The following is a 22,746-nucleotide window of genomic DNA, read 5'->3' on the forward strand; positions in this document are numbered from 1 at the left end:
AGGTATCCTGAATCTGGAATATCTCTTCTTGAAGCATGATTATGGTTATCTACAGTCCTGAAGCACTGCGCTCTTCAGAGTTAAGAAGTCAGAGCAAAGGTCAATGGAAGCTCAGCTTATGACTTTTTACAGTCCAGCTTTTTCTTCAGCACACAGTCTGAGGAAGTCCAAGCTGTGGTGTTTCACTCTCATGAATGTCTTTTGGCTTTCACTTCAGCTTGTATTTAAAGCTGGATAACTGTTTTAAAGGGCACTTGAATTCAGTGTCCTTTGTAGCATACTGTTCTGTGTCTGTTTAAGAGGTGTTCCATGTGCTTTTGGCAGATGATATTTCCAGCCCTTCTGAAATGTTTAAAAAGGCCAGTTTTCTGAACTGCCTGCTGCTGTATATGCTGTAATTAAAATTCAGGCTTTTGGAGTTACAGATAAATTCAGTATTTTAAATTTTCTTTGCTGTGAAAATAACAATCAAAATAAAATACCCCTCCAAAATACAAATAGTGGAGGAAAAAAAAAAAAGGTTTAATATTTTTATGTTTTATCTTTTTATATTTGGAAGACATAATTTTGTTTCTTTTTGACACTGCTGGGAGCCAACAAAATCAGTTCTCACTGTAGCAATATGGGAAGCATCAGGCCCAGAATATATCATTGCAAAAAACCAACATCATTAATTGTTGGGTAAACGAAAACACTGGGGATGATTCTCAGAATAAGAAGATTGAATCTTTATGAGTGTATAGATTTCAACACTCCCCACTGCCGCATGGAAGACACGAGATCAAGACAGAAAACCTGTTTCACCTTGCTGCATTATGCAAAATATATAGGTGAGTAAGTAAGATGGGGTGATATATATGGATGCCCTTTCTTTCCTTTCTGTTTTGCTCATCAGAAAATCAAACCAGAAGCTGCTGTGACAGAGCATGGGACAGAGCTTAAAATTTGGAGGGCCTGGAGCTGCTTATCTTTATGTTAACCTTAAATCACTGCTACTTGTTTAGGCAATTATAGCAGACACACAGCCATTCTAGAAAGGCACAGGTCACAGTCCCATATGTCTGCCAATGCCATATAAAACATTTATCATCTCTTATTTCATATCTGTTAGCCTCATACAGATGTCTCATTAACTACAGTGCTTAAAGATATCAGGCATCCATGTTTATGAACCTGAATCACTGCCCAGATGAACTAATTGTGAAGAAGCCATGAGGGAAACTGTTCTTTGCAAATATTTATAAAGGATGGTTCACTGGTTATGTCTGGTGCTGCTTTCATGAGTAAACAAGTACCCTGCAGTAATTTAGATATAGTAGATGTAGATACACCAATATTTAAATACTGGTAGAAATATATGTGAATGCTGTGCAAGTTCATATCTCAGTATTAATAATAAAAGATACATCTCATCATCATGTGTGTGTGTGTGTGCGCGTGCGTGCACATGCACGCGTGCAATTTTCTCCCTAGAAAATATATTCTTGGAAATCCTAATCTGGTACATTTTCATATATAGAGAGAAGGAACTATTTCTTCCAAATTAGCATACATTATTAATATGTATTAATATTAATTAATTACACATCAACCTTCAACTCATATGCTTATAAAATCCAATTGGAATCAATAGGTATCCTTGCTATGTAGGAACCGCTACATTTATTTAGATTTCTAAATTTACATTAAACAAGGTAGCTAATGCTTTTTTAGTGTAACATAGCATTGTTCTATAGAACAAAATGGTAGTAACACTGAATCTGCTCAGACACTGGAGGTGTTGAGGGACCTATGGGCTTGGGGCTTTTAAGTTTCAATAGCTTTCAGATAAAGCTGGCGAATAGGATATCGGGGTGTTCACTCAAGCACTGTTATTTTGGGTAATCAGACCTGACGACATAATGAAATGCCTTTCTTTTTGCCTTGTACAGCTCCTCATTTTAAAATATTACGTGTCTTAAGAGTGCTCAGCACCTCACAAAACAGAGTCCTTAAGCAGCACAGTCATAGAGTTGCATTTCATTATCCTAACATTAAACATACACTTTTCAGACTTGGTATCAATTTTATATGTTCACATGTTATGGTGGTTTGCTGTTTTCAGGTTTGTCGCTTTTCCTTCACCGTAAGAGGCCAGTTTACAATATTGCACAACTGGCTGCACCTTGGTAAAAAGAAATATATTGCAGACATGTGCTAAGCAACCGTCCCAGTATTGCTTTCCCATTGCACTTTGTTTCTGATCTGCCACACCAGGGTTATTACAGGCCTGAGCCTCTCCGGGGTGAAGGCTGCCAAATGTGCTGAGCTCTGTCAAACTTGCGCGGCGAGTCTCTGAAGTACTCATCCAATGTGAGGGAGGTTTCCTCCATACGGAGGCTTTCGCCTAAACAAAATGGTTCAAATTGAAAGCAGTTGTAATTTGGAGCATAAATTGTACATCAAATAACGGAATTGCAGTTTGCCTGTCATTTTTTCACAAGGAAAATATGCGTGAGTGGTATTTTGCTGAGAAACACATAAGTAGAGTTTAACTATAAAAGAGAATGCTTGCTTTAAAGGAAGACTAGTGCTTTATTTGAGAAAATACACTTTATCATTGAGATTAAAATAGGATTCCAAACCAGCATGTGTCTGCAAAATTCCAGAATGCTTTAAAATAGATTCCAGTTGGAGAGCAAGGCCCAACTCAGACCAGTTTCCACGCTCTGCGACTTGCGGATCAGGGTCTAAAAAGTTTACATCTCAGTGGGAAATGTCCTTTATCTGCTTTCACAGCAGGTGAGTCTGTCAAAGGTGAAGAATGATACCAAGACGACTCCTTTCAGCCCACTTTATCTTTCAGTTTTGTTTTGCTTTATTAAATTTTTTAAACAATTCATGAGGTTAGTCACCAAGCTTTATTCTCTCTTATTGCACTAATTTTAAAATGATACTATTTTGTCTGCAGGAATAATGAGAAAAAGTCATTGGGGATCAGCTGTGGATATATGGCCCCTCCTTTACTCATGCTCTCGTGGGGCGGATTAGTCATGTGTTGGTTTAACACATCCCTACAGGCAATGTCTTATTGCTTAAGGTTCAGAAATATGAATAATAAAACTAGACCATAAGCTATTTAGCTTGCTAGAAATTAAATTTAACAGCTTCAGCTCATGAATCCAGCTGTAAAAGTACATACAAGGCATTAAATTAACAGGAACACATGGAAATCTACAGGATCATATTCCAGAGGAACCAAGTTTTGTGTTTGTCTTACCAGATAATCTGGTAAGACTAGACAAAACAGATTTCTTTTTTTTCTTCTCATTCCACTAACAAAATCCTTCTTTGAAGAAACTTTACTGCTGCAGAACAATATTCATAACCCTGGCTTGTCGAAAACCACCAAATCTCTCAGCTAGTCAACTTCCTTGTCCCTGTAGCAAAAAATTGATATACTTAGGAAGGACTAATGTGCCCAAGGGATTATCTGTTTTTTTCCAAATATACTGATTAATCCCACTAAAGATATTGCATCTGCCTACAAACTTCTTGTATGTATCCTTAGACCATCACAGTCACAGAAGTGCTTCTAGTGTTAGTATTTGAGAATATATCAATATAAGCAAAAATTAATGACTAAAATCTTGCATATCAAGAACAAACTCCAGTCCAAAGGGAGTTTATTTTTTTCCAAAGTAGAGGGGTTGCTGTTGTTACTGATTCTATATAGAAAGCATTCAAACACTGCAGTAATAGGCATTACTATAAAATCCCAGGGTAGATACAGGTGGTTTCACTGATATCATTGTAAGATATATTTGAGCCTTCTGTGGCAGAAGTTTCATGTAGGAAATTCCTGGGTTAGATGCTATGACTGCTCTTAAGACAGCGATAAGTGAGGAAGTATGGGTAACTGTAGTGGGCTTCATAGAAAAGTGAGGTTTGCATCTATTATGAATGTATTAGTGAGGACATATTAGGGTAGGCCATGTTAAGAGCAAAAGCAAACATCTGGCAACTTGTCTTCCTCCAGACGCTACACACAACACCTGCACAAAGGCCAAATACTTTGTCATTACATGGGATTTCAGGATTCCTTATTGTATGAGGAAAATAAAGTGCTTTTTCTCCCTTGGGGAAAATCCTAATTCTGCTTCTGAGGCCAAGATGTCTTTTTCTGCATTGCAATTGCGTTTTGGCAGCACAGGTCAGGACAACAGACTTTGATGGTACATCTCTGTACAGACCAGTGCACCAGTAATGGCTAAGAATGGGAGCCAGGCCAATGACCAGCTGCTAGCCAGCTCTCTTCCTTCTGCAGAGTACTGAGTGACACCAGGAACAGGTTGTTCTGCTTACTTATCCCACAGCAAAAAGATGAACTGCTATCATATATCTTGGGTCGTATCTTGTATGAAGTCCGTTGTCCCTTTTTGCCCAGATATTCTTTACATAATTACTGCTAGGCAGCCTTTTTAGGAGAAAGTTGATTTAATCACAGCCACATATCCGTCAGCTTTATTGTCTTCTGACATCATCCCTCATGCCCCTGTTTTGCTGTTGCTAGGTGACATGCTGCCTATTGTGAAATCACAGCTGAGTAAGTGGTGTTCAAGTTACTGTGAAGACAGTTACTGTCTTTTCAGCTATTGCATACGGCCTTATCTTTTGTAGTGGTAGAGATGGAAGGGCTTAGTTATGGCACTATAAAAGGGAACAATTAAGTCTTCCTTTAAAATTACGACCTGATTAGTATTCATATTAAAAATATAACATCGCATATTGGTGCACACGATGTGTTTCATTTACATCAGAGGTATGTATTAAGATACCTCTTTATGTACATATTGATACAACTACACCAGGTGTAGCTAGTAAGTAACGTGTCTCAGGATCTGCAATCCATCAGTTATTATAAGAAATCAGACAGTGACAAATCATTAAATCTTCTTCTAAGTAAAACTCTCTAATTCCACCTAGTGTCAACTGGGTAAATTCTTGTTGTATTTTTTAACCTTTCTTTTATAGCTATCTTTTCATGCATATGGACACTAGTCCTTCTTAGAATTCTTCTATGTTCTTAGCATCCATGATATCTTATGTGAAGATAATAATCCCTACTAGTGAAGACTTGCCTAAATATGTACTGCAATAAGAATATTTTTATCGGTTTGAAATGTTCTGCCTGCCATGAAATTCATCCTTGTTTTTATGCTATAAGGGAAAAATGTGACATACTCAATTTTAACCTTGGTTAAAAAGTCATACTTTTCTGATTTGTCATGATGACATGTGTTAAGAATCAAAGGAATCATTTGCTTTCTTAATGGTATGGGAATATAATTTGCAGTTTGTTTTTAAAAGCTGAATCACTGTTTTCAGATATCATTCCTCAGGAAATATGTTTTCAATTATACCCCCCCTCCTCTTTTTCTCTCAGACTAGCTACACAATCTATTTAAGCGAAATATATTAATTTTTTTTCAAAAGATATCTCTCAAACACCTTCTTTTCTAAGTCTCCATTTTTGTTGGAATTGCTTACGTAATATGTAGAATAATAGGCCACTTATTTTAATGATGCCCAGTTAATCTTGAATGTGCATCTCACTGATTGTTGACTTCATTCACTCTCACTCTGATTTGTGCTTTGAAAAGCCCAAATCATTGTTGTTATTCATGAAGACGGTTAAGACCCATTGGCAGGAAAAAATTCATATTACTTTAATGCTTTAATTAGTTCTTGTATTCCATGTCTGTATATGGTACCAGCTGCACAACAATTCATGACAGTACATTCCAGATAAACTACATTTTGAATATAATACAATAATTACCACCCTTAATGGACCATTTCTGCTTCTACAGAAGGATCCCAAATTTGCCTGTGCAGACTAGAAGATTAATAAGGGTGGTGAATTATTCATCATGCAGTGAATCTGCTCCTCAACTTAGCTGATCGCTTCACATTTTCCAGCAGAAAATACACTTCAACTGTTTTTGCCTTTTCCATACAACGCTTTTCTGGGTGGAGCCTTCCTCAGTGGTAAAATTTTGTTCCTTTTGGTTACAATTTTACCTCCAGCTTTGGAGACCCTGCCTATTCCTCTGCTCGTAGAGCCTGACTTTGATCTCCCATTTAAGAAGGGCTCATCTTATTCCCTTTGCACCCTATCACTGTTCAAACGCCATAGCAATGATTCGCTCAGATATCTAACCATGACAAACAAAGACTATTTCTTGGTTTTCTTAAAAGGGTTTCAGCAATGCATCCTCTTCTTCATAGTTAATATGCTAATTCATAAAATCTAGTTACAGCACAGATAAACAGAGAACAGCAAGAGATCCTATACTCTGCCTACAGCATTTTTCTAGCTGTTTTTCTCTAAAAGAAACAGGGCTGGCTATTTTGTATCATTTTTGTCAATAAAAGGCTTTTAAAAGCTGCTTATTTTCTGATTACCTTTCCCTTCTGATATTTCTGCTCTCTTTTGTCATTTTGGTAAACTGGGATAGGACCCATGTAAAATTACGTCTGGATGCAGTTAAGCTCAAGACAAACATGCAAGTATCGTTATATTTTCGTATGTTCATAATTAGCATCTTATACGTGTTAGCTGAATGATCTCTTGCTGGAAATCATTGTTTTAGTAGAAACAAAATAGTCCACAGGTACAACTGAATTCCTTTAGAACTAGCATTCTGTGAATTAGCATTCTGCAAACTTTCTATCCATACTATAAAAAACATATGAATCAGATGTGTAATCTGAAGCGCAGCATCCTGTCCGTGATGGTAGCCAGGACCAGATGTTTTACACAAAGGTGCAAAAACCCCTTACAGTAGGCAGATGCTGGATTATTTCTCTATTAAGGAGGCCTCGTCCTAAGCCCTAATGCTTAGAGATTGTCTGAAGCCCTAAAGGATGAAGTTTTATTTTCATTCCAGAACTCTTCTTTAGTGTCTCACTAAGTTTTGCTCTTTGAGAGTGTTTGTTGTGGAGCAGTGGCAGGAACTGAGCTGTGTGGGCTCCAGATGTAGGTTCAGCATTGTTTCCCATGCTGAAGCAATATGCAAGAGCAAAATCTGCTCAGAGCAACTGGAATATTAAACTGTTTAGCTGTTAGACCCTGGCAAATATAAAGGAGAAAAACATAGCTAGAAAATTACACTTCTCAACATTTTAGAAATCGATATTCACCAGGACAACAGAGGACACGTTCCTGACTCCAGGCTATCCTGCTGCTAAACTCCAAATTCTTGCTACAAGACATAGAGATGTCTGTACTTTTAGAAATAGCTGGACATAGTTTTGTAATGGAAAAGCTTTGGCAACTTAAGTATAGTGGTCGCTACTTCGGGCACAGATGCACCATGGGTAAACATCACTGTGTTTACAATGGGAACACAAGTTCATTGTCTCAGGAAGATGTGTGGTGACAACGCTGTGGCAAGGAGCAGGAAATGGGTGTTAATGAGGCTGAAGAGCCAAAGTCTCTCTGGGACCAATTGTGAAAGAAAGTCAAAGCTTCCCTTCCTGGCTGTCATGCACTGGAGCAATCCTACTGCCTCTGTGGCTGCAGTGCTGCCTCTCCTGTCCACGTTGGGTCTTCTGGTGCCCATGGTGACCTGTCCCCCTTCTCTCCTGTTCCTCAAAAGGCCCACTAAAAGAGGAGTATAAGAACTCAAACTATCTTCATTAACACTACGGTACCTCACATCTTTGATAGCTCTCTCCTTGAGCTCTGAATTAGAAATCTGACCTATAATAGTTGAAGCATTGGGCCAAATTATGTTCCTTAACATGGTATGAAACACCTCAAAAATTTTAATGGAAGTTCTGTATGTGCAGGAGAGGAAAAAAGCTTTTTACAAAAATAATAAAGAATAGTTTTAAGTCCAAAAGCCTATTTACCTGTTGTCCTCAAGGGAAAGTACAGATCTTTAAGCATCTCTCTGCACTAGGACCAGCAATATTTAAAGGTCAAAGAAAAGTCAGAACTATAACACTAATGTATTACTGTAGAATTTAAAGAAATATTCTATGCATTGTTTTTAATTCCTTATTACTCAAATTCCTGGCTGTACAGTGATCCAGTGTCAACATTTGGTTTGGCATTTAGGATTCTCTCCTAGGAAATGGGAAGTGTGGGTTCAATACTCTGAAGGCTTCTCAAACTCTGAGCCAGGAACTTCATAGCTATTCCTCTTTGCTTGATGTTTCCTACTAGCCAGACTTCAGGGACTACCTGTTCAACATGTGGGGATACTGCACTGCCTAGAAGAGACACCTAAGCTCCCTTCATTGCAGTGGAGAAGAAAGTCTGTAGCTAAGCTGCTCCAAATAACTCCCTGAGGGTGACATGGACACCTAGCTCTCCCCACTGACTCTGCAAAAAAATGCAGCTTAGGCAGCCTAGATCTCTCTAAAGGCTCATAAATGCTGCAATGCCTAATTTAAATGCCTAAAGTAGGCGGTTTGACTAATGCTGTCCATACCTATTTTAATTCTCTGCAGTCTCATGCAGACAGACTGTTGTATCTGTTTGCTGTGGGTTAACCCCAGTAGGCAGCTCAGCCCCACCCAGCCACTCGCTCACTCCTCCCCAGTGGGATGGGGGAGAGAATCACAAGGGTAAAAGTGAGAAAACTCGTGGGTTGAGATAAAGACAGTTTAATAGGTAAGGCCAAGCTTTGCATGCAAGCAAGGCAAAATGAGGAATTACCTCACTACTTCCCACTGGCAGGCTGGTGTTTAGCCATTTCCAGGAAAGCAGGGCTTCATCACATATAACTGTTACTTGGGAAGACAAGCACTATGACCCTGAATGTCCCCCCCTTTCCTCCTTCTTTCCCCCAGCTTTTATTGCTCAGCATGATGCCACACGGCATGGGATATCCCTTTGGTCAGCTGGGTCAGCTGTCCCAGCTGTGTCCCCTCCCAGCTTCTTGTCTGCCCCTAGCCTACTTGCTGGGAGGACATGGTGAGAAACAGAGAAGGCCTTGATGCTGTTCAGCCATAGCTAAAACGTTGGTGTGTTATCAACACTGTTTTCATCACAAATCCAAAACACGGCACCATACCAGCTGCTATGAAAAAGATTAACCCCATCCCAGCCTAAAGCAGTACCCTGTTGTGCTAGGCCCACACTGTCACATTTCAAAGCCATTCTCTGCAATCAGAAAGATGAGAAAATTGCTAATTTTCTTAAGAAAATTGCTAATTCTTGTGTTGTCCCATAATTCTATGAGCTGACACACAGACATTAAAATCCCCATATCTACTACGTGAAACAAATCCCTTCTTGTCCTGGTATACAAACATCTGCTTTGGAGGTGAATTGTGCTTTAAATTGGTGGAAGAAATCATTAAGGGTAGAGTAGAATGGTTGATACTGCAAATGACATTCTTTTTATGAAAAAGAAGAATATTCTCTTTCACAGAATTTTGCTTAGGCAACAGTGTGGGTCCCTAAAGGTAACAACAATAACATGTGTTCTACTTCACAATATGGCATCAGTATTTTCATTTAAAGGTATTATTGGTTTTTTTTCCCCCTAGATGAAGCTTACAGATATATTTTAGTTTGAGGTGCTGTGGGCTCAAGAAAGTGTTTATTATTGCAACTGTAACATGAAGTAGTGCACATTAAGTTTTATGTGATTACATCTTGTACTAGTGATGAAGACAGAGAAAGTAAATGTTAAAAACTTAAAGAATTTTTTCAAGTGTTTTACTTCATTGTGGTATTGCTACCATTATCCTGAAATGGGAATCTCTGAATTTCAATACCATTCCAGTATTTCCTATGTCAGCCTTTCCTCTAGAGTTACAGTATTCATTTGCTTGGTTCAGTCTTCGCTATTGAAGTAAAAAAACACGGTCCTTTGTCCTAACTTATGCATGCTACCAAAGAGGATTTTAGATCACAGTACACAGCTGAAATCTGCAATCTGACTCTGAAGTTAAATACAAACAGAAATGGAAAAAATAAATGATGCACACATTTATTTGATGATCTCAGATTACTTTGTATTATGGTGCATGTGATATTTGTCTTTATTCCACATTACACACTATTTCAATTTATTTTTCATTATTTAGTAGTATTTTGTCCAAAAGTTTTTGCTATGTTGATAATTTAACAACTGCATTCAGTTATTGTGGATATGCATTTTAATTATGCATTGTTTAGGCAAAATGATATGAAGTAAACTGAAAAACATCAAAATGCCATATTAAACACAAGCAGACTACCTTGGCAAGCACATCCTTTACGTGCAAATATAAACTTTGTTTTGTGTGTTCAGTAATACCTCTGCCTTTTTTAGTGTTTGGTTGCCAAATTAGGCAAGTTTATACTGCACCAGAAGACTTCTTTGACATTTACTTTTGGTCCTAGGTTGAGGAATGTTGGTGACAGAAGAAACAGAAAAATTATAGCAACAGACAGGTCTTTATGCTAGAAATTAAACTGTTAATGTTGCTCTGGAACAATTTAATGCCAGAGACATAGCAGCTGAGTACCCCAAGTAATTTTTAAAGGACAGTTATATGGCAAATGGTTAAAAAAAAATTCAAATACTTATTCCTGGTATGCCCATGGAATATTTTTTGTGCATTAACTTAGTAATTAGAACAATAAAACCAAAAAGAACAGAGAAATCTAACTTTTGGATTCATATCATCTACATATAGTTGTGCTTTGTTAGATAATGCCTAATTCATTTTCAGTTGCTGGAAACGTTTGAAATAGAGAATTTGCACATTAGATATTAGTATATTAGACATTACTATATTAGATCCTAGGGTTTCTAATAAAATCACCAACACGCAAGCTAGCAACTAATCAATCTCTATTTTTCTTCTGATTTCATTGCCTAAATACACAGTTCCATGGACTATCTGGGCTTCCCAGAAACACTCCAGTTCTACTCCATCTCCTTCCTTCCCCTTAATGCTGAAACTGCATCCTCTTCTGCTGGAGGGACACACCTGCCTCAAAGCTATTACCATGTAACCTTTAACAGATAAAAATTTTCTGCAGTATGTAATGAGATTATATATTGATATTTGTAGACTGCATTTCATTTTTACCTTCCCTTTCAGTCCACTTCAAGCTTCCTTGGTGACCCTTTCTCTGAAGCCAGCAACAAGTTTGCTGAGTATACTGGTTTGAGACTTTCCTTGTCTGCACAAGTAGAAATCAGGTAGAGTCAAATGAAGTCACAAAGTAATGGACTTAATGTTAGCTGGAGTGGGACTCGTTCGAGGAAACGTAGCTAATGCAGCTATCTACATCTGAGCGGTTACCCTGGGCTCTCTGTACTCAGCGCGGAGACAAAGGCATACATTAGAATATGGTTCATTTGATCCTAAAATACATGTTCAAAATAAATTAGAAGAATTGCTCCCTAAGAGAACACAGACAAGGTGCAGGTCTTTAACTCATTTTTCCTGTTTGGAAAGCACTATCCCCAGAATGCAGTGCAGGTACACTTGCCAGGTGGTTATGTTGTGCTGTTTTGGCTAAACTCTGATAAATGCTCTGTACTTGAGAAGAAATGGATATAGCATAAAAGTTGTCCCAGCATCTCCTTATTCAGTAAATATTTCCTAAGGATCATTTATAGTTTCTCTTCGTACTAAGTGATGTAAAGGGGTCACCTGCTGGAAGACCAAGAAAACTGGCCCCACTGACGATCAGTACTGTTTTGTTGGCTCTTAGTAACATAAAGGGAGGAAGGAAATCAGAGGTTACTGTGTATTGCCCCTTATAATCCATGTAAGAAATCACATCAGAATTTATTGGCAGAAAAGACTGGGTGGAGAGGAGAGGGAGATACTAACGGCATTTATGTGAAAACCAGAGATGGCAACATAGTCTGTGTAACAGTAGGCAAAATACTTACTCTTAAAAGGAAATATTTTCTTAAATATTATAATAGCACCTTGAAAATCCATTCAGGAATTGGCTCATTGTTGCTCCTGATAATGCTGAGTGGTAGGTCAGGTCACTGGGATGAAAAACTCACAGTCTAAGCGATGGAGTCAGACAAGGGACACATTTGGTTCATCAACATTTCCGTCAGTTATGGAAATATCTCAAATGGAAAATGTTATCTATAAATAAGCATTTTCTGCCACAATTCTCTGCTGGTTTTGATATGCTTCATAACAATTATATGTAGCTATGTAGTGCTGGCACTTTGGAGATCACCCAAGGGCTGCAGAGTACTGTTCTTACCAGTGTAAAAGGCAGTGCCCTTTATAAATATAAAATAACATAGCTTATGGTACATCCCTTTCTTTTATGACTCTGTGTACAGGTGTATAACTGTTGTGATTATGAAACTAGGTCTAAGCTCACAGAATTTCCTTCTTGTCCTATTTAATAGTCTAGTAGTACAAGAATAAAATAGAAATGTTTCAGGTTTTTGTTTGTGTGTTTTACATTGTGATTTAGTTGGCAAAAAACCTGCCATCTGACTGAATTAGTGAAAGAATAGAAAAGAACAGGATCCAACATCTGGCAAGATGTAACTTGGACTTTCTTCTTGATTGTGTCTGTTTCAAATGCCAGGTGTCTATCACCTGGGGTGTAGTCTTACTTTGGCAAAGTAAATCTATTACTAACTCTCTGAAGAATGCCGTCTCTGAATGATGCCGCTGCTAATGGAACACTGATTTACTGCCACAACTGTGAAGAATCTTTTTTAACATTGTGTTACACTTCCCATCAATTCAGATCAACCAGACCTACCATATGTGAGAAGTTATCTGCATTTTTCTCCAATAAAACTGAAATGATGAAAGCTTTGCTTTCCCTGAGGTACGATCCACTATTGGTAGCCCCACTGTTTTTTCTTTAGCCCTCATCTTCTTTGTCAGGGCTGGAGCACATTATTCCTGCAATGCTTGCCAGAATTCTATGGCTTATTTGTTGTTTGAGACTCACCATATGTGTCTTTGACCCCTGCCTAGTAGGCACCCTGGCTGCTTGCCAGTTTGGCACTTATGATTATCAGCAGTATGAATAGCTCCCTTGCTCCTGATTTTGTCCTTCTTGCTGTCATCAAATCACTCTTGAAACAACTTTCCTATTTTCTTTTAGATGCTTGTAAACGATCAACCTATTTTTACCGTGCCTTTCTTGGCCAAGGTTTTGTGTCACACTGCAGGAAGTCCAAGAGCTTGATGTTTCCACTCCTAATGATCTGACTGCCAACTACCTGTGTAATTGCGTGGGAGCAATAAGGAGTACAGAACATCTCTCATGGTAGTATTTGAAGTTTCTCTGCATAGTACACAAATTGGCCTGTTCTCCCCATCTGGTAGGCTTGGTGGCATAACTTTTATGAGAGATTATTTATTTTAGTGAAAAACATTCCTTTTGATAAATGTTTTAAAACTTTTGACCAGGATAGAGCGTGAGCCAATGACAACGATAGATTCAGAGGAGTATCAGAATGATAAATAATTTTAAGGGACAGATGGAAAGCCAAAAGCCAGTCATGTGCAATTTCTATTCACTATCCTGATGTGGCACTAAATATATCTGAGCCCTTCCATGTGTTCTAGTAAACTGAAGTTGTTCCAAGATGGCATTGTTGAACAAAGAAAAATGCAGAATCAAAATAAGGAACAGCACAGAGCATACAAAGGTCCAGACGACGAGAGGCCCGTGTGCTGTTACAGAAAGATCTGCCAGAAGTCTCCATTATTCTTTATAGGATTTTGCAAACATTTCAATCAGTAAATATACTGGTACTACCACTGAAAGTAGACAAGGTTAAACAGCATATTGTACCATATCTACCTTCACGTTAACTGACAAAGCGGGGTGGAGTAAGTTTTTTAGCCCCTGCAAGCAAAGAACAGTGTCAGCATGATAACGCCTGCCTAAGAGGCGCTCTTCTTGCAGCTACTTTCACCCTGCGCTGCCCCACGTGTCTCTTGTTTAGGAATAACAGCTCGGTTTAGCTCTGAAGCTTTTAACACACAGTGCTTTTTTGATAGATAACTTATCACGTCCTTCTCCCAAGAAACATGGGAGTTTCGGATGAACATGTTTTATTTATATGTCTCTTGATTCTGGAGCAACTGCTTACATAGAATTAGAAGCACCAGTTGAAAGATTCAGTGCTAAATTGGCAAGGGTGAAAACCAAATTCTGATTTCAGGGAGAATGAGAGGTACAATAGAGAAAACAAGGAGAAACTGAAGCATGAGAACCCCATTTATTTGGGATTACTTTCTAATGTATCACAGATACATTTTCCTTCCCTGCCCAACAACACTGGGATTTCAGATAAAGATGCTCCTTCTCAGCATATTTGGTGGCACCCTGAGTCTTAAAGCAGATTTGTGTCAGAAAACGTTCACACTGGACTTAGCCTGGAAGAGCACATTGAAACTTTAAGCCCTACAAAAACGGCATTCAATTCGGGCACTATGTTTTTCTGGTTGTAACAACACTGACAGACAAAGAAACAACGCTATTAGAAGGGATTTAATGTGGAGAAGATAGCAGTTTGTCAGCTAAGCTACCTGCAGAGGGTTATAATGAACCTAATTTCAGAAGTACTTATTAGAAAGGTCATTAACGGCAATATGAAATTTGACTTCAGTATTGGAGTAACTTGAGAACAGGCCAGGTAGGTAGGAGAGGTATACTTTATAGACAGACATACTCTAACTTCTTCACGATTGCATTTTTCACCCTATTTCCAACTCGCTATGAAATGTATAAAAAAGTGCAAAACGGAATTATTTAGCTCAATGAAGTGCTTTTCTCTTCACATGTACCAAATCATAGATAAACTGTCTCTCACTGGGAGACAAAAGAGAAAGGCTTGATTTTATGGCCAGTCTTTGTATATTTTACGCCTAGCTTTACAGGTTACAAGACCAAAGTCTTGAGTCCACCCAGAGTCAGCATTTAATGGAAACTTAGTGGAATTTTGAACTGTGAAAATATAAGAATTCCAAATTCACAAATATTTTACTGGAAGAAGGCAGAAAAGATACTAACTGCCTCAGATCACAGTCAGCAGAGAAACCCCCTGGCACTTTTCTGTGGCCAGATTTGAAATCGTGGAAATGTCCACCAGTGATACTTTAAAATAAATTTTAAAATCGTATTTTAAATATTTTATTTCTGAAAGGTGTCACTATCCTTGAAAAACAAAAATTTCCCAGCCAATCAATCAGCATCCAGTTTTGGTTTACAATGGCACTTGGAAACAGGGAGGGTTTTGGATGCACAGAACAGCAAACTTGAAATGCAAAACAGCAAGAGAAGGCGACGGTGCTTTGAGAGCATCATGTCTACCCGTGAACGACTGAAACAGAGACTTGGCTGTAAACCTGATAATCTTTTGCAGAAAATGACCGAGGGAAAGGTTAGTGAATTTACCAAAAAATCCCCGATACCCCGGAAAAGGAACGATCCAGAAACAATTTCCAGTGCATACGGTATTTCGCTTGAGAGTAGTTTGGAAAGTTGGCTGACACGCTGAATGTTGAAGGAGATGACAAAATATAACCTGCTGCTTCTGAGAGAGCTGTTAAAACCTGAAAAGTATTCCATTTGCTAGGTTCTAAGTTGCTGCTGCCCAAATGAAAAGCATACATGCAGGCACGTGCATAAAGCCTCTTGTCAAAGCCCTGCTGACACCTGAACGGCCGAGCGAGCGGGACAGGTTTTATTCCACATCGTTTGCGCAGCCCCAGGATCCCAAACAGGGCAAGCGGGCTCCGTGGGGAAGCAGCCCTGTCTCTTCTCCTTGCTCCTCTCTTTCCCCTCAGGCTTTCTGCCAAAACCCTTTAAAGCCCAGGCTGGGCCTCACTTCCCCCGGGTGTGCGGAGTGTCAGGAGGGATGTGGGGCAGGACGGCTGGCTGTCCCCATGCTCGTGCCCCCCCTCCCCGACCTCTGGGCCTGCCCGGTTCCGCGTCTCCTCAGAGGTTTCTCCCCCGCCCCGCCCCGCCCCGCAGCGGCAGGCTGCTCTGGCGCCGGCCGAGCCCGCACCGAACGCGGGCAGCCACCCCCGCGGCGCCTCTGCCAGGCGCCCTCCGGTGAGGAGGGGGAGGTGAGGAGAGGTGGCAGCCCCGCGGCCGCCTCCGGGCGGGCCGCTCCCCGCCGCCGGGGCCCGCCGGGGCGCGGCGGCGGTTGGCGGCGGCGGGCGGCGGCGGGCCGGCGGGCTGAGGCGGCGGTTGCCGCAGCAGCCGCGGGAGGGGGCGCGGCGGGGGTGCCGGCGCGGCGGGCTCCCGCGCTCCGCCAATCACAGGCGCTGCTCGGGGCCGGGCTGCAGCCAGTGGCTGCGGCGGGGGCTGCGGCGGGCGCGGGGCCGGCGGGGCTCCCGCTGGCCCGGAGGCTGCGCCGACCTTGCGGCTGGGTGCCGGGCGCCCGGCGAGCGCCCCGCCGCCGCCGCCGCGCCATGGGCACGGTGCCGTCGGCGCTGAAGCACTGCCTCAGCTACCAGCACCTCCTCAAGGAGCAGCTGTGGATCGGGGAGCCGGCCGCGCCGCCGCCTGCGGCTCCGCACCCCGGGCAGGTATCGCCGGGAGGGGGTGAAGGGATGGGATGGTGCCGGCCCTGCGAGGCGCGGCCGCCGCCAGGGGGAGGCCGGGGCCCGCCGGGCGGGGGGCTTCCGCCGCCGCCCCCTCGCCGCCGCCGCCGCCTCGCCCCTCACGCACGTACCCTGCGTCCCTGCTGCCCCCTGCCTGCCGCCTGCGCCCGGGCCTCGCCCCCGTCTCCCGCCCCGCCGGCCCTCCCGCCGGCCACCGCCGAGTGTAAGGGCGTGCACCGAGGAGGGGGGGCCTCTCTCATCCCCACACGCCGCTGAGCCTTTCCTGGTCAATAGCGGAGAACACGGGTGGTTTTAAACCATCTGACCGGTACTGGACACACAGGTGGGCGTCTCTAGCGGCGCTGGGGGCAGGGATGAGGCAGTGTCAAAGACATCCACTTCTCTGTGGTCCCCCCACCTGTTACAATCCACTGTGTGAAAAGTCATAAAATTGTAGGGTGACACATATTTTGGCAAGGCCACAGTATCGCCCTTGCTCCCCGAACTTTGTATTTGTCAAACGACTGTGGTGGGCCCATCTGCTGTCGGCTGGAGGGTCACTACAGCCATAAGAGCAGAGCCGTCACCTCCTCTGGAGCAGCTGTGGCCTCCTTTTGGCCTGGGGTGCTCTGAGTACCGATGGGACTGTCATGGAGGGACGAGTGAATGTGGTTGCTCACCCTCCTGTCTGTCAGCTATGGGCAGGCGTGGAGACAGTGGGGAGTGGGAGAGGGAGTTAGATGAGGAGGCATGTGGGCAGGAGGCCAGATGAAGACCATAGGCCATGACCGTCCTAATCATGGCTTTGGAAGGAAAGAAATGAAGGAAAGGGAAAGCTACCAGTGGCTTTTAGGGAGAGACCGCATAAATCTGGAAGGACATCACAGGAAGATGTCAATATGAAGTACTCAAAGAAGGAAATAATTCTGAGCACGACATTGCCTTTACTATAACAACACACTTATTGTTGGGGCATATTGTGTCTGAACTGTCATTCATTCCAAGTCTAACTCCAGTGATCAGTCGGTGCTTCAAATGTTAGAAAAACATGAGCCAAGCCTAGAACAAAATTGGTTTAAAAATCATGTCTTCAAAAAAATGCACTTCTTGTTCATTGCGTCTTTCTTCTGTTTTCTACACCTTTCAGATATACCGGGGGGTACATCTTCCATTTTTCTGCACCATCTGGAAGTGAAATTTAATTACTAGGTAGCAGTGTAGCTTCAGAGGTGAGGAGGTCATGAAAAATACAATGTTCTGAGTGCCATGAAAGCTGGCAGCATTGTAATTTTGCTTCAGATGATCTGGGCTTGATATCTCAAAAGGTACATATATGGAATACCCAAAGCAATACTGTTGTGAGCCCAGAGCTTTGTATAGGTGAGCTCCATACAGCTTCGAGCTATCACAATTCCCTGAGAGTAGTGTCTATCCAACATTGAATTTTTGGGAGAAAATCAAACATAATTCCTTCACTGGTTGTAAAAGTGGAAAAATGTTTTCCTACTGTAAAAAAAAATAAAAGAGAATGAAGGGACTTTTATGTATTAAGCATGAAGCAAAGTAGTATAATCCTCTTCATGTGCCCTTGCTACATTTTGGTGCATCGTTTTCTTTCAAAAGATGTGAACGTTTTTTAAAAATTCCTTCAAAATACCTTGATATGCTACTTGATTGTGTCAGTCTCTGTCCCCTATCAGACAAAGCATCTGAAAGGTTCAAAGGCTTTTGCAATAGAGAGGATTTGAAGTCAAAGACAAGCAATATCTTCCCAGAAAACGGTAGATTAAAAAAAAAAAAAAAGTTTCTTTATTGTAATAGATGCCTGTAACTTTTGCTTCATTTTTGCAGTGCTTTTCTTTCATTTTCATCACCATTTTTTTTCCTCCAAGGATACAGAAAGACGTCTTCCTCAGTAAACAGCAAACATGAGAATTTGCTGCTTATCCTCCCTGTGCACATTGATGTGATTGATTGTAAGTTGCACAGTCTACTGAGCCCATTGCCACTAATTAAGTCCGGGGTTGGTCACTGTTAATGTTTTAACATTTGTTTCTGAATTACCTCACTGTGATTTTTATTAGATGATTTTAATAATTTTCTTTACTTTACATGAATCTGTTCAAATTTCCATTTTTCTCACGTGGATGCTTAAACAACCCATAAAGGTTTTCCGTATGCTTGAGTACGTTCTGTATCAAACCTGTTCAAGAAAAAATGTATTACTCATCTAGAAACCATACTAGCTCAAGTGATGGTTGTAAAAAGTGGGTTTTTTTTGTTTTGACCAGTGTATGCAAGACAGTTATGGGGGCACCACTGTAATCACATTTATGTGGGTGCACCAAGAAATAAAATAGGGGAAGGGGTTTAAGGTGCAAGAACAGTTTCCCAGAAATAATTTAGTGCTTTCATGGCTGATGAAAATAAGGAGTTGATTTTCTTGCTGAACTCTTCAGGAGTTTTTTAGGATTTTTCTTTAAACACAAAGTAAAATGTAGGATTAGAGTGTTGCTACCAGGGCTCTTGTAAAACTAAAATAATTCAATTTTGTCAAAAAAACCCCCAGATATATAAAAATTTGGTTATATACTGTGCTGACTAATTTGTAAAGGTCCAGGTTTAACCACTTGGAGCTGTATTGGAGGCAAAATAATAGGTCCTAGAGTGAGTAGTGGGATGTCATAGTCTTTGTTTTCCCTTAATTTTCCCGTTTCATTTAGCCAACAATTTTGTAGTATATTTACAACTGTATTTGACTTTAAAACATAAGGTTGCTTGAGGAGCAAAGTTATTGAAAAGGAGAGGTGAAAAACAAAAGGTAATTGGGCTAATGGCTAGATAGAAAGTAAATAGAATTTTCTACTATCTATTGGTAGAATTTATTAATATCTATTTCGCTCTTATTTAGACTAGTCTGTATTATGTAAAAAGATTATCAAACACCTGACTAATTAATGGGACACCACATTCCTGTTGCAGTAGCTTAATCTTATTCCATTTTCTTAATTTCTTAATCTTGTTTGCTTCAGAAATACTGTCTTATGTTTCATACAAGGGGATCCTACTTCTGCTTCATTCCCCTAGCATTACTCCATACTATTTTTATTAATAGATCTGATTAATTTAACATTAAAGGTCTGATTAATTTTACTAAATAGGAGCTACAGCTACATGAGAATTTGTTGAAGACATGAATTTATATCAGTATTGTAAAATGTGCTAGGATCTACCTAGAAAGGAGGTGGCAGTAGATGTTGTGGTATTAGAGAGATTTCTGCAGTGATCAAGATTACTACTGATGGTGACTCATAGCACTTAACTGGAATTTGTAATGTACTTTGTGTTCTGTTTTGTAAAAAGCTCAGGCTGAGCAGCAGGGAGGAGGGTTGGCTGTTCATCCGCTGCTGATGGTTGTCCTCTCGCTTAGCAGGAACCTTCTGGCTGGAAGGAGAAATGGTCTGATAGACACTGACATTGGTCTCATCCTACAGACTTAATATTATGTTTTCATGTAAGTTAAAATGGAATTTTAATACATTAGGAATATGCTAAGGACACAGCAGGGAAGAGCTGGATGGCTAAAGAAGTGGTGTAAAAGACTAGGATGAAATTCAAGGGTACAGAATGATTAGGTACTTTGAGACTAATAACCCAAACTAGAAACTGTGACATTATCAGTTAGAAGCGACTGAAGAAGAGAAGAACCTTGGAATACTCACAAATCATAGGAGGACTATGAGCTGCCAATACAGTACAGCTGTTAAAAAAGATCAAATTAAGTCCTTGGATATATCAGATCAAGTATTTCCAGTCAAACAGGGAAATGTTAGTGCCATTGCAAAAGACTGTATCTGAGCCTTGTTCAGTTTTGGTTAGTCACATTCAAGAAATTGAATTCCAGCTGGGACAAGTTAGTTCTTGCGCCACTGGAATGGCCAGGAAAATGGAGATGAAATGTAAAATGACTTTGGTTTGTTTGATATCTAGTGTTAAGACCTGGAGGATGGGCAGGCAAGGAGGGAAGAGGAGGAAAGAGCTGCTTAAAATAAAGGAATATGTTGCCACACACAAACAAATGCTTATAATCTGTCTGTATATTAAATACAGAGTAGAAATTGAAAAGCTGAGTGTCAAGTGGTGACATTCTTTAATAGCTTTCTAAACAAAATAATGAGGGTGAATAACCTATATGATTTAGTTTTAGAAAATGGATTATATGATGTTGTTTCCGCAGTAGTGAAAATGATTGGATTCTTAAGAGATTTTAAAGTTTATATAATAAGGAATAGAGGACTAGATGTTTCAATGATGTGAACTAGAGACAATTCCAAATCCAGTTTTTAATTACATTACATAGCTTACAATACTTTGGAAAAAGTGGAATTAGTTAAGGTCAGAGTGTCAACTTCAGTGTGAATATTCATCTTCTGCCACTTTAAATCAGTGCATCCTACTCTACTCTGCAAGAAGGTAGTGGCTAAACATAGCTAAATAATAAGCATCTTTCTCTTAGACCCTTGTGTTTTAATGTACCACTAGCTAGGTGTACTAAGAGGTATAGTATAGTAGGAGTTATGTGGTTTGGTGAGGGTAGCCTACATCTACCACAAGCAAAGAAAAAATAAGTAAAAAATAAAACTCTAGTCTCTCGCTCTGCTGGATGTGGCTGTGACTCCAGGAGGCATAAATCTATCTAAATAATGCTAATGTGTGCTATGTTATCTTGTAGGATTTCTCTCACAGATTTAGGCTGTCATATGGGATGCAGTACCCAGAATTATTAACAGTTGTTCAGTGTATTATCATTGGAAAGCACAGTGTACATTATTGTCAGTTTTATAACCGGAGAGGAACACAATTTCTACATGCTAAATGCATATAATAACGAACAAAACCTTGGGTCCTCTAATTTAGACAGCTAACTTCTGTTTCAGTGCCTAGGTTGCAACAGTTTATATGCTACATGCCTAAATATCCAGATCTAAACCACACAGCCTAAGATTCCCTCATCTTGTCACTGCATGACACTCTCGGATCAAGAGATGCACACAAGTGTCTTACTTTTGCAGTTTTAATTTGCTAGTTTAGATTTTGCAATATATTATCATGTTTTAAATATATGCTAGAAACCTCTCAAATTTATTTTTAAAGTAATTCAAGAATAACAATTAGAACCACAGTCCATATGACAATTATGTATATTTGTTGTAACCACTTCTCATATTTGATGGTTGATTCTTGATTCAAATTACAGCATAAAAAATGAGGCACATGGTATTATGCTACCTAGGAGGATAAAGCATGTCTGTTTTATTTGAATCTTTTAGCTACACCTCAGAGCAACTGATTTGAGACATGTTATATTTCATGTTCTTTTTATCTCCACGTAATTATATATTCCAGGAACAAATTCACATTTGCAGGCTCTCCTTAAATAACTATTTAAGCTATCTTCATTTTTTATTTAATTTATTTAGTTTAAGTACTATAAAAATTTGCTGTCAACAATATTGCAAATGTACTAATTTATTATGACAATTACAATATGCAAGAAATACGTCATAATTTACTCTTAGCTTTTTTTGATCTGCTGAAAATTGCCTATAAAGTGTATTTTTAATAGAGAAAAAAGAAGCTAGATGTCCTGAACTTTATATAGCAGAATTCTTGTTTCTTGACTTTTAAAAAGGATGATGTTATTTAAAGATACTTAATGAAATCTGTGTAGAGAAAGTACATGAATTGCATGGGGCAAAGATCTTGTATCCTTTTTTTTTCTCTCCTTTACCCACCATTCTTACCTCATTCTGTGTTTTCATCCTGAACTTCCAAGGCATTTAGATTTTGTGTTGTCTTTCATGTAATTTAAGACTAAATAACTGATCACTGACAGTCTTTGAAATTCCTGATTTCCAGCCTGTCATATTCCTCTACATGTAGAAGCCTTGTCAATACAGAACTCAGTAGATGGATCTTTTTCTCAACGAGTATACCACAAGAATGGGACTTTTTTTTGTTTTGTTGCAGATTTCCAAGCAATATTTATTTTCTTAATGTTCATAAAATGTAAAGCATAGAAAGTTATTAAAAAAATAAAATACATAGAAGAATAAAGTAGAAAGGATTACTATAACTGTAATTTAGAATTAAATTATAAACTATTAAGTTCATATCAGCATGCTGTAT

The 22,746-nt window shown here is 39.9% G+C and overlaps 1 protein-coding gene across 3 annotated transcripts in view; it reads left to right on the plus strand.

Annotated features, from left to right (window-relative positions):
• Positions 1–16,425: 16,425 nt before the first annotated feature.
• Positions 16,426–22,746, plus strand: part of HMGCLL1 (3-hydroxy-3-methylglutaryl-CoA lyase like 1) — a gene marked incomplete at its 5' end in the record, with an annotated part of 81,661 nt that continues 75,340 nt past the window's right edge. For all 3 annotated transcript variants that reach the window (XM_082305571.1, XM_082305572.1, XM_082305573.1), the window contains one exon: positions 16,426–16,542. In XM_082305571.1, coding sequence (XP_082161697.1) covers positions 16,426–16,542 — 117 coding nt within the window. The remainder of the gene's footprint in view (positions 16,543–22,746) is intronic.

Source organism: Platalea leucorodia (genome assembly GCF_965183815.1).
Source record: "Platalea leucorodia genome assembly, chromosome: 3".
In the NCBI taxonomy this organism is placed as follows: domain Eukaryota; kingdom Metazoa; phylum Chordata; class Aves; order Pelecaniformes; family Threskiornithidae; genus Platalea; species Platalea leucorodia.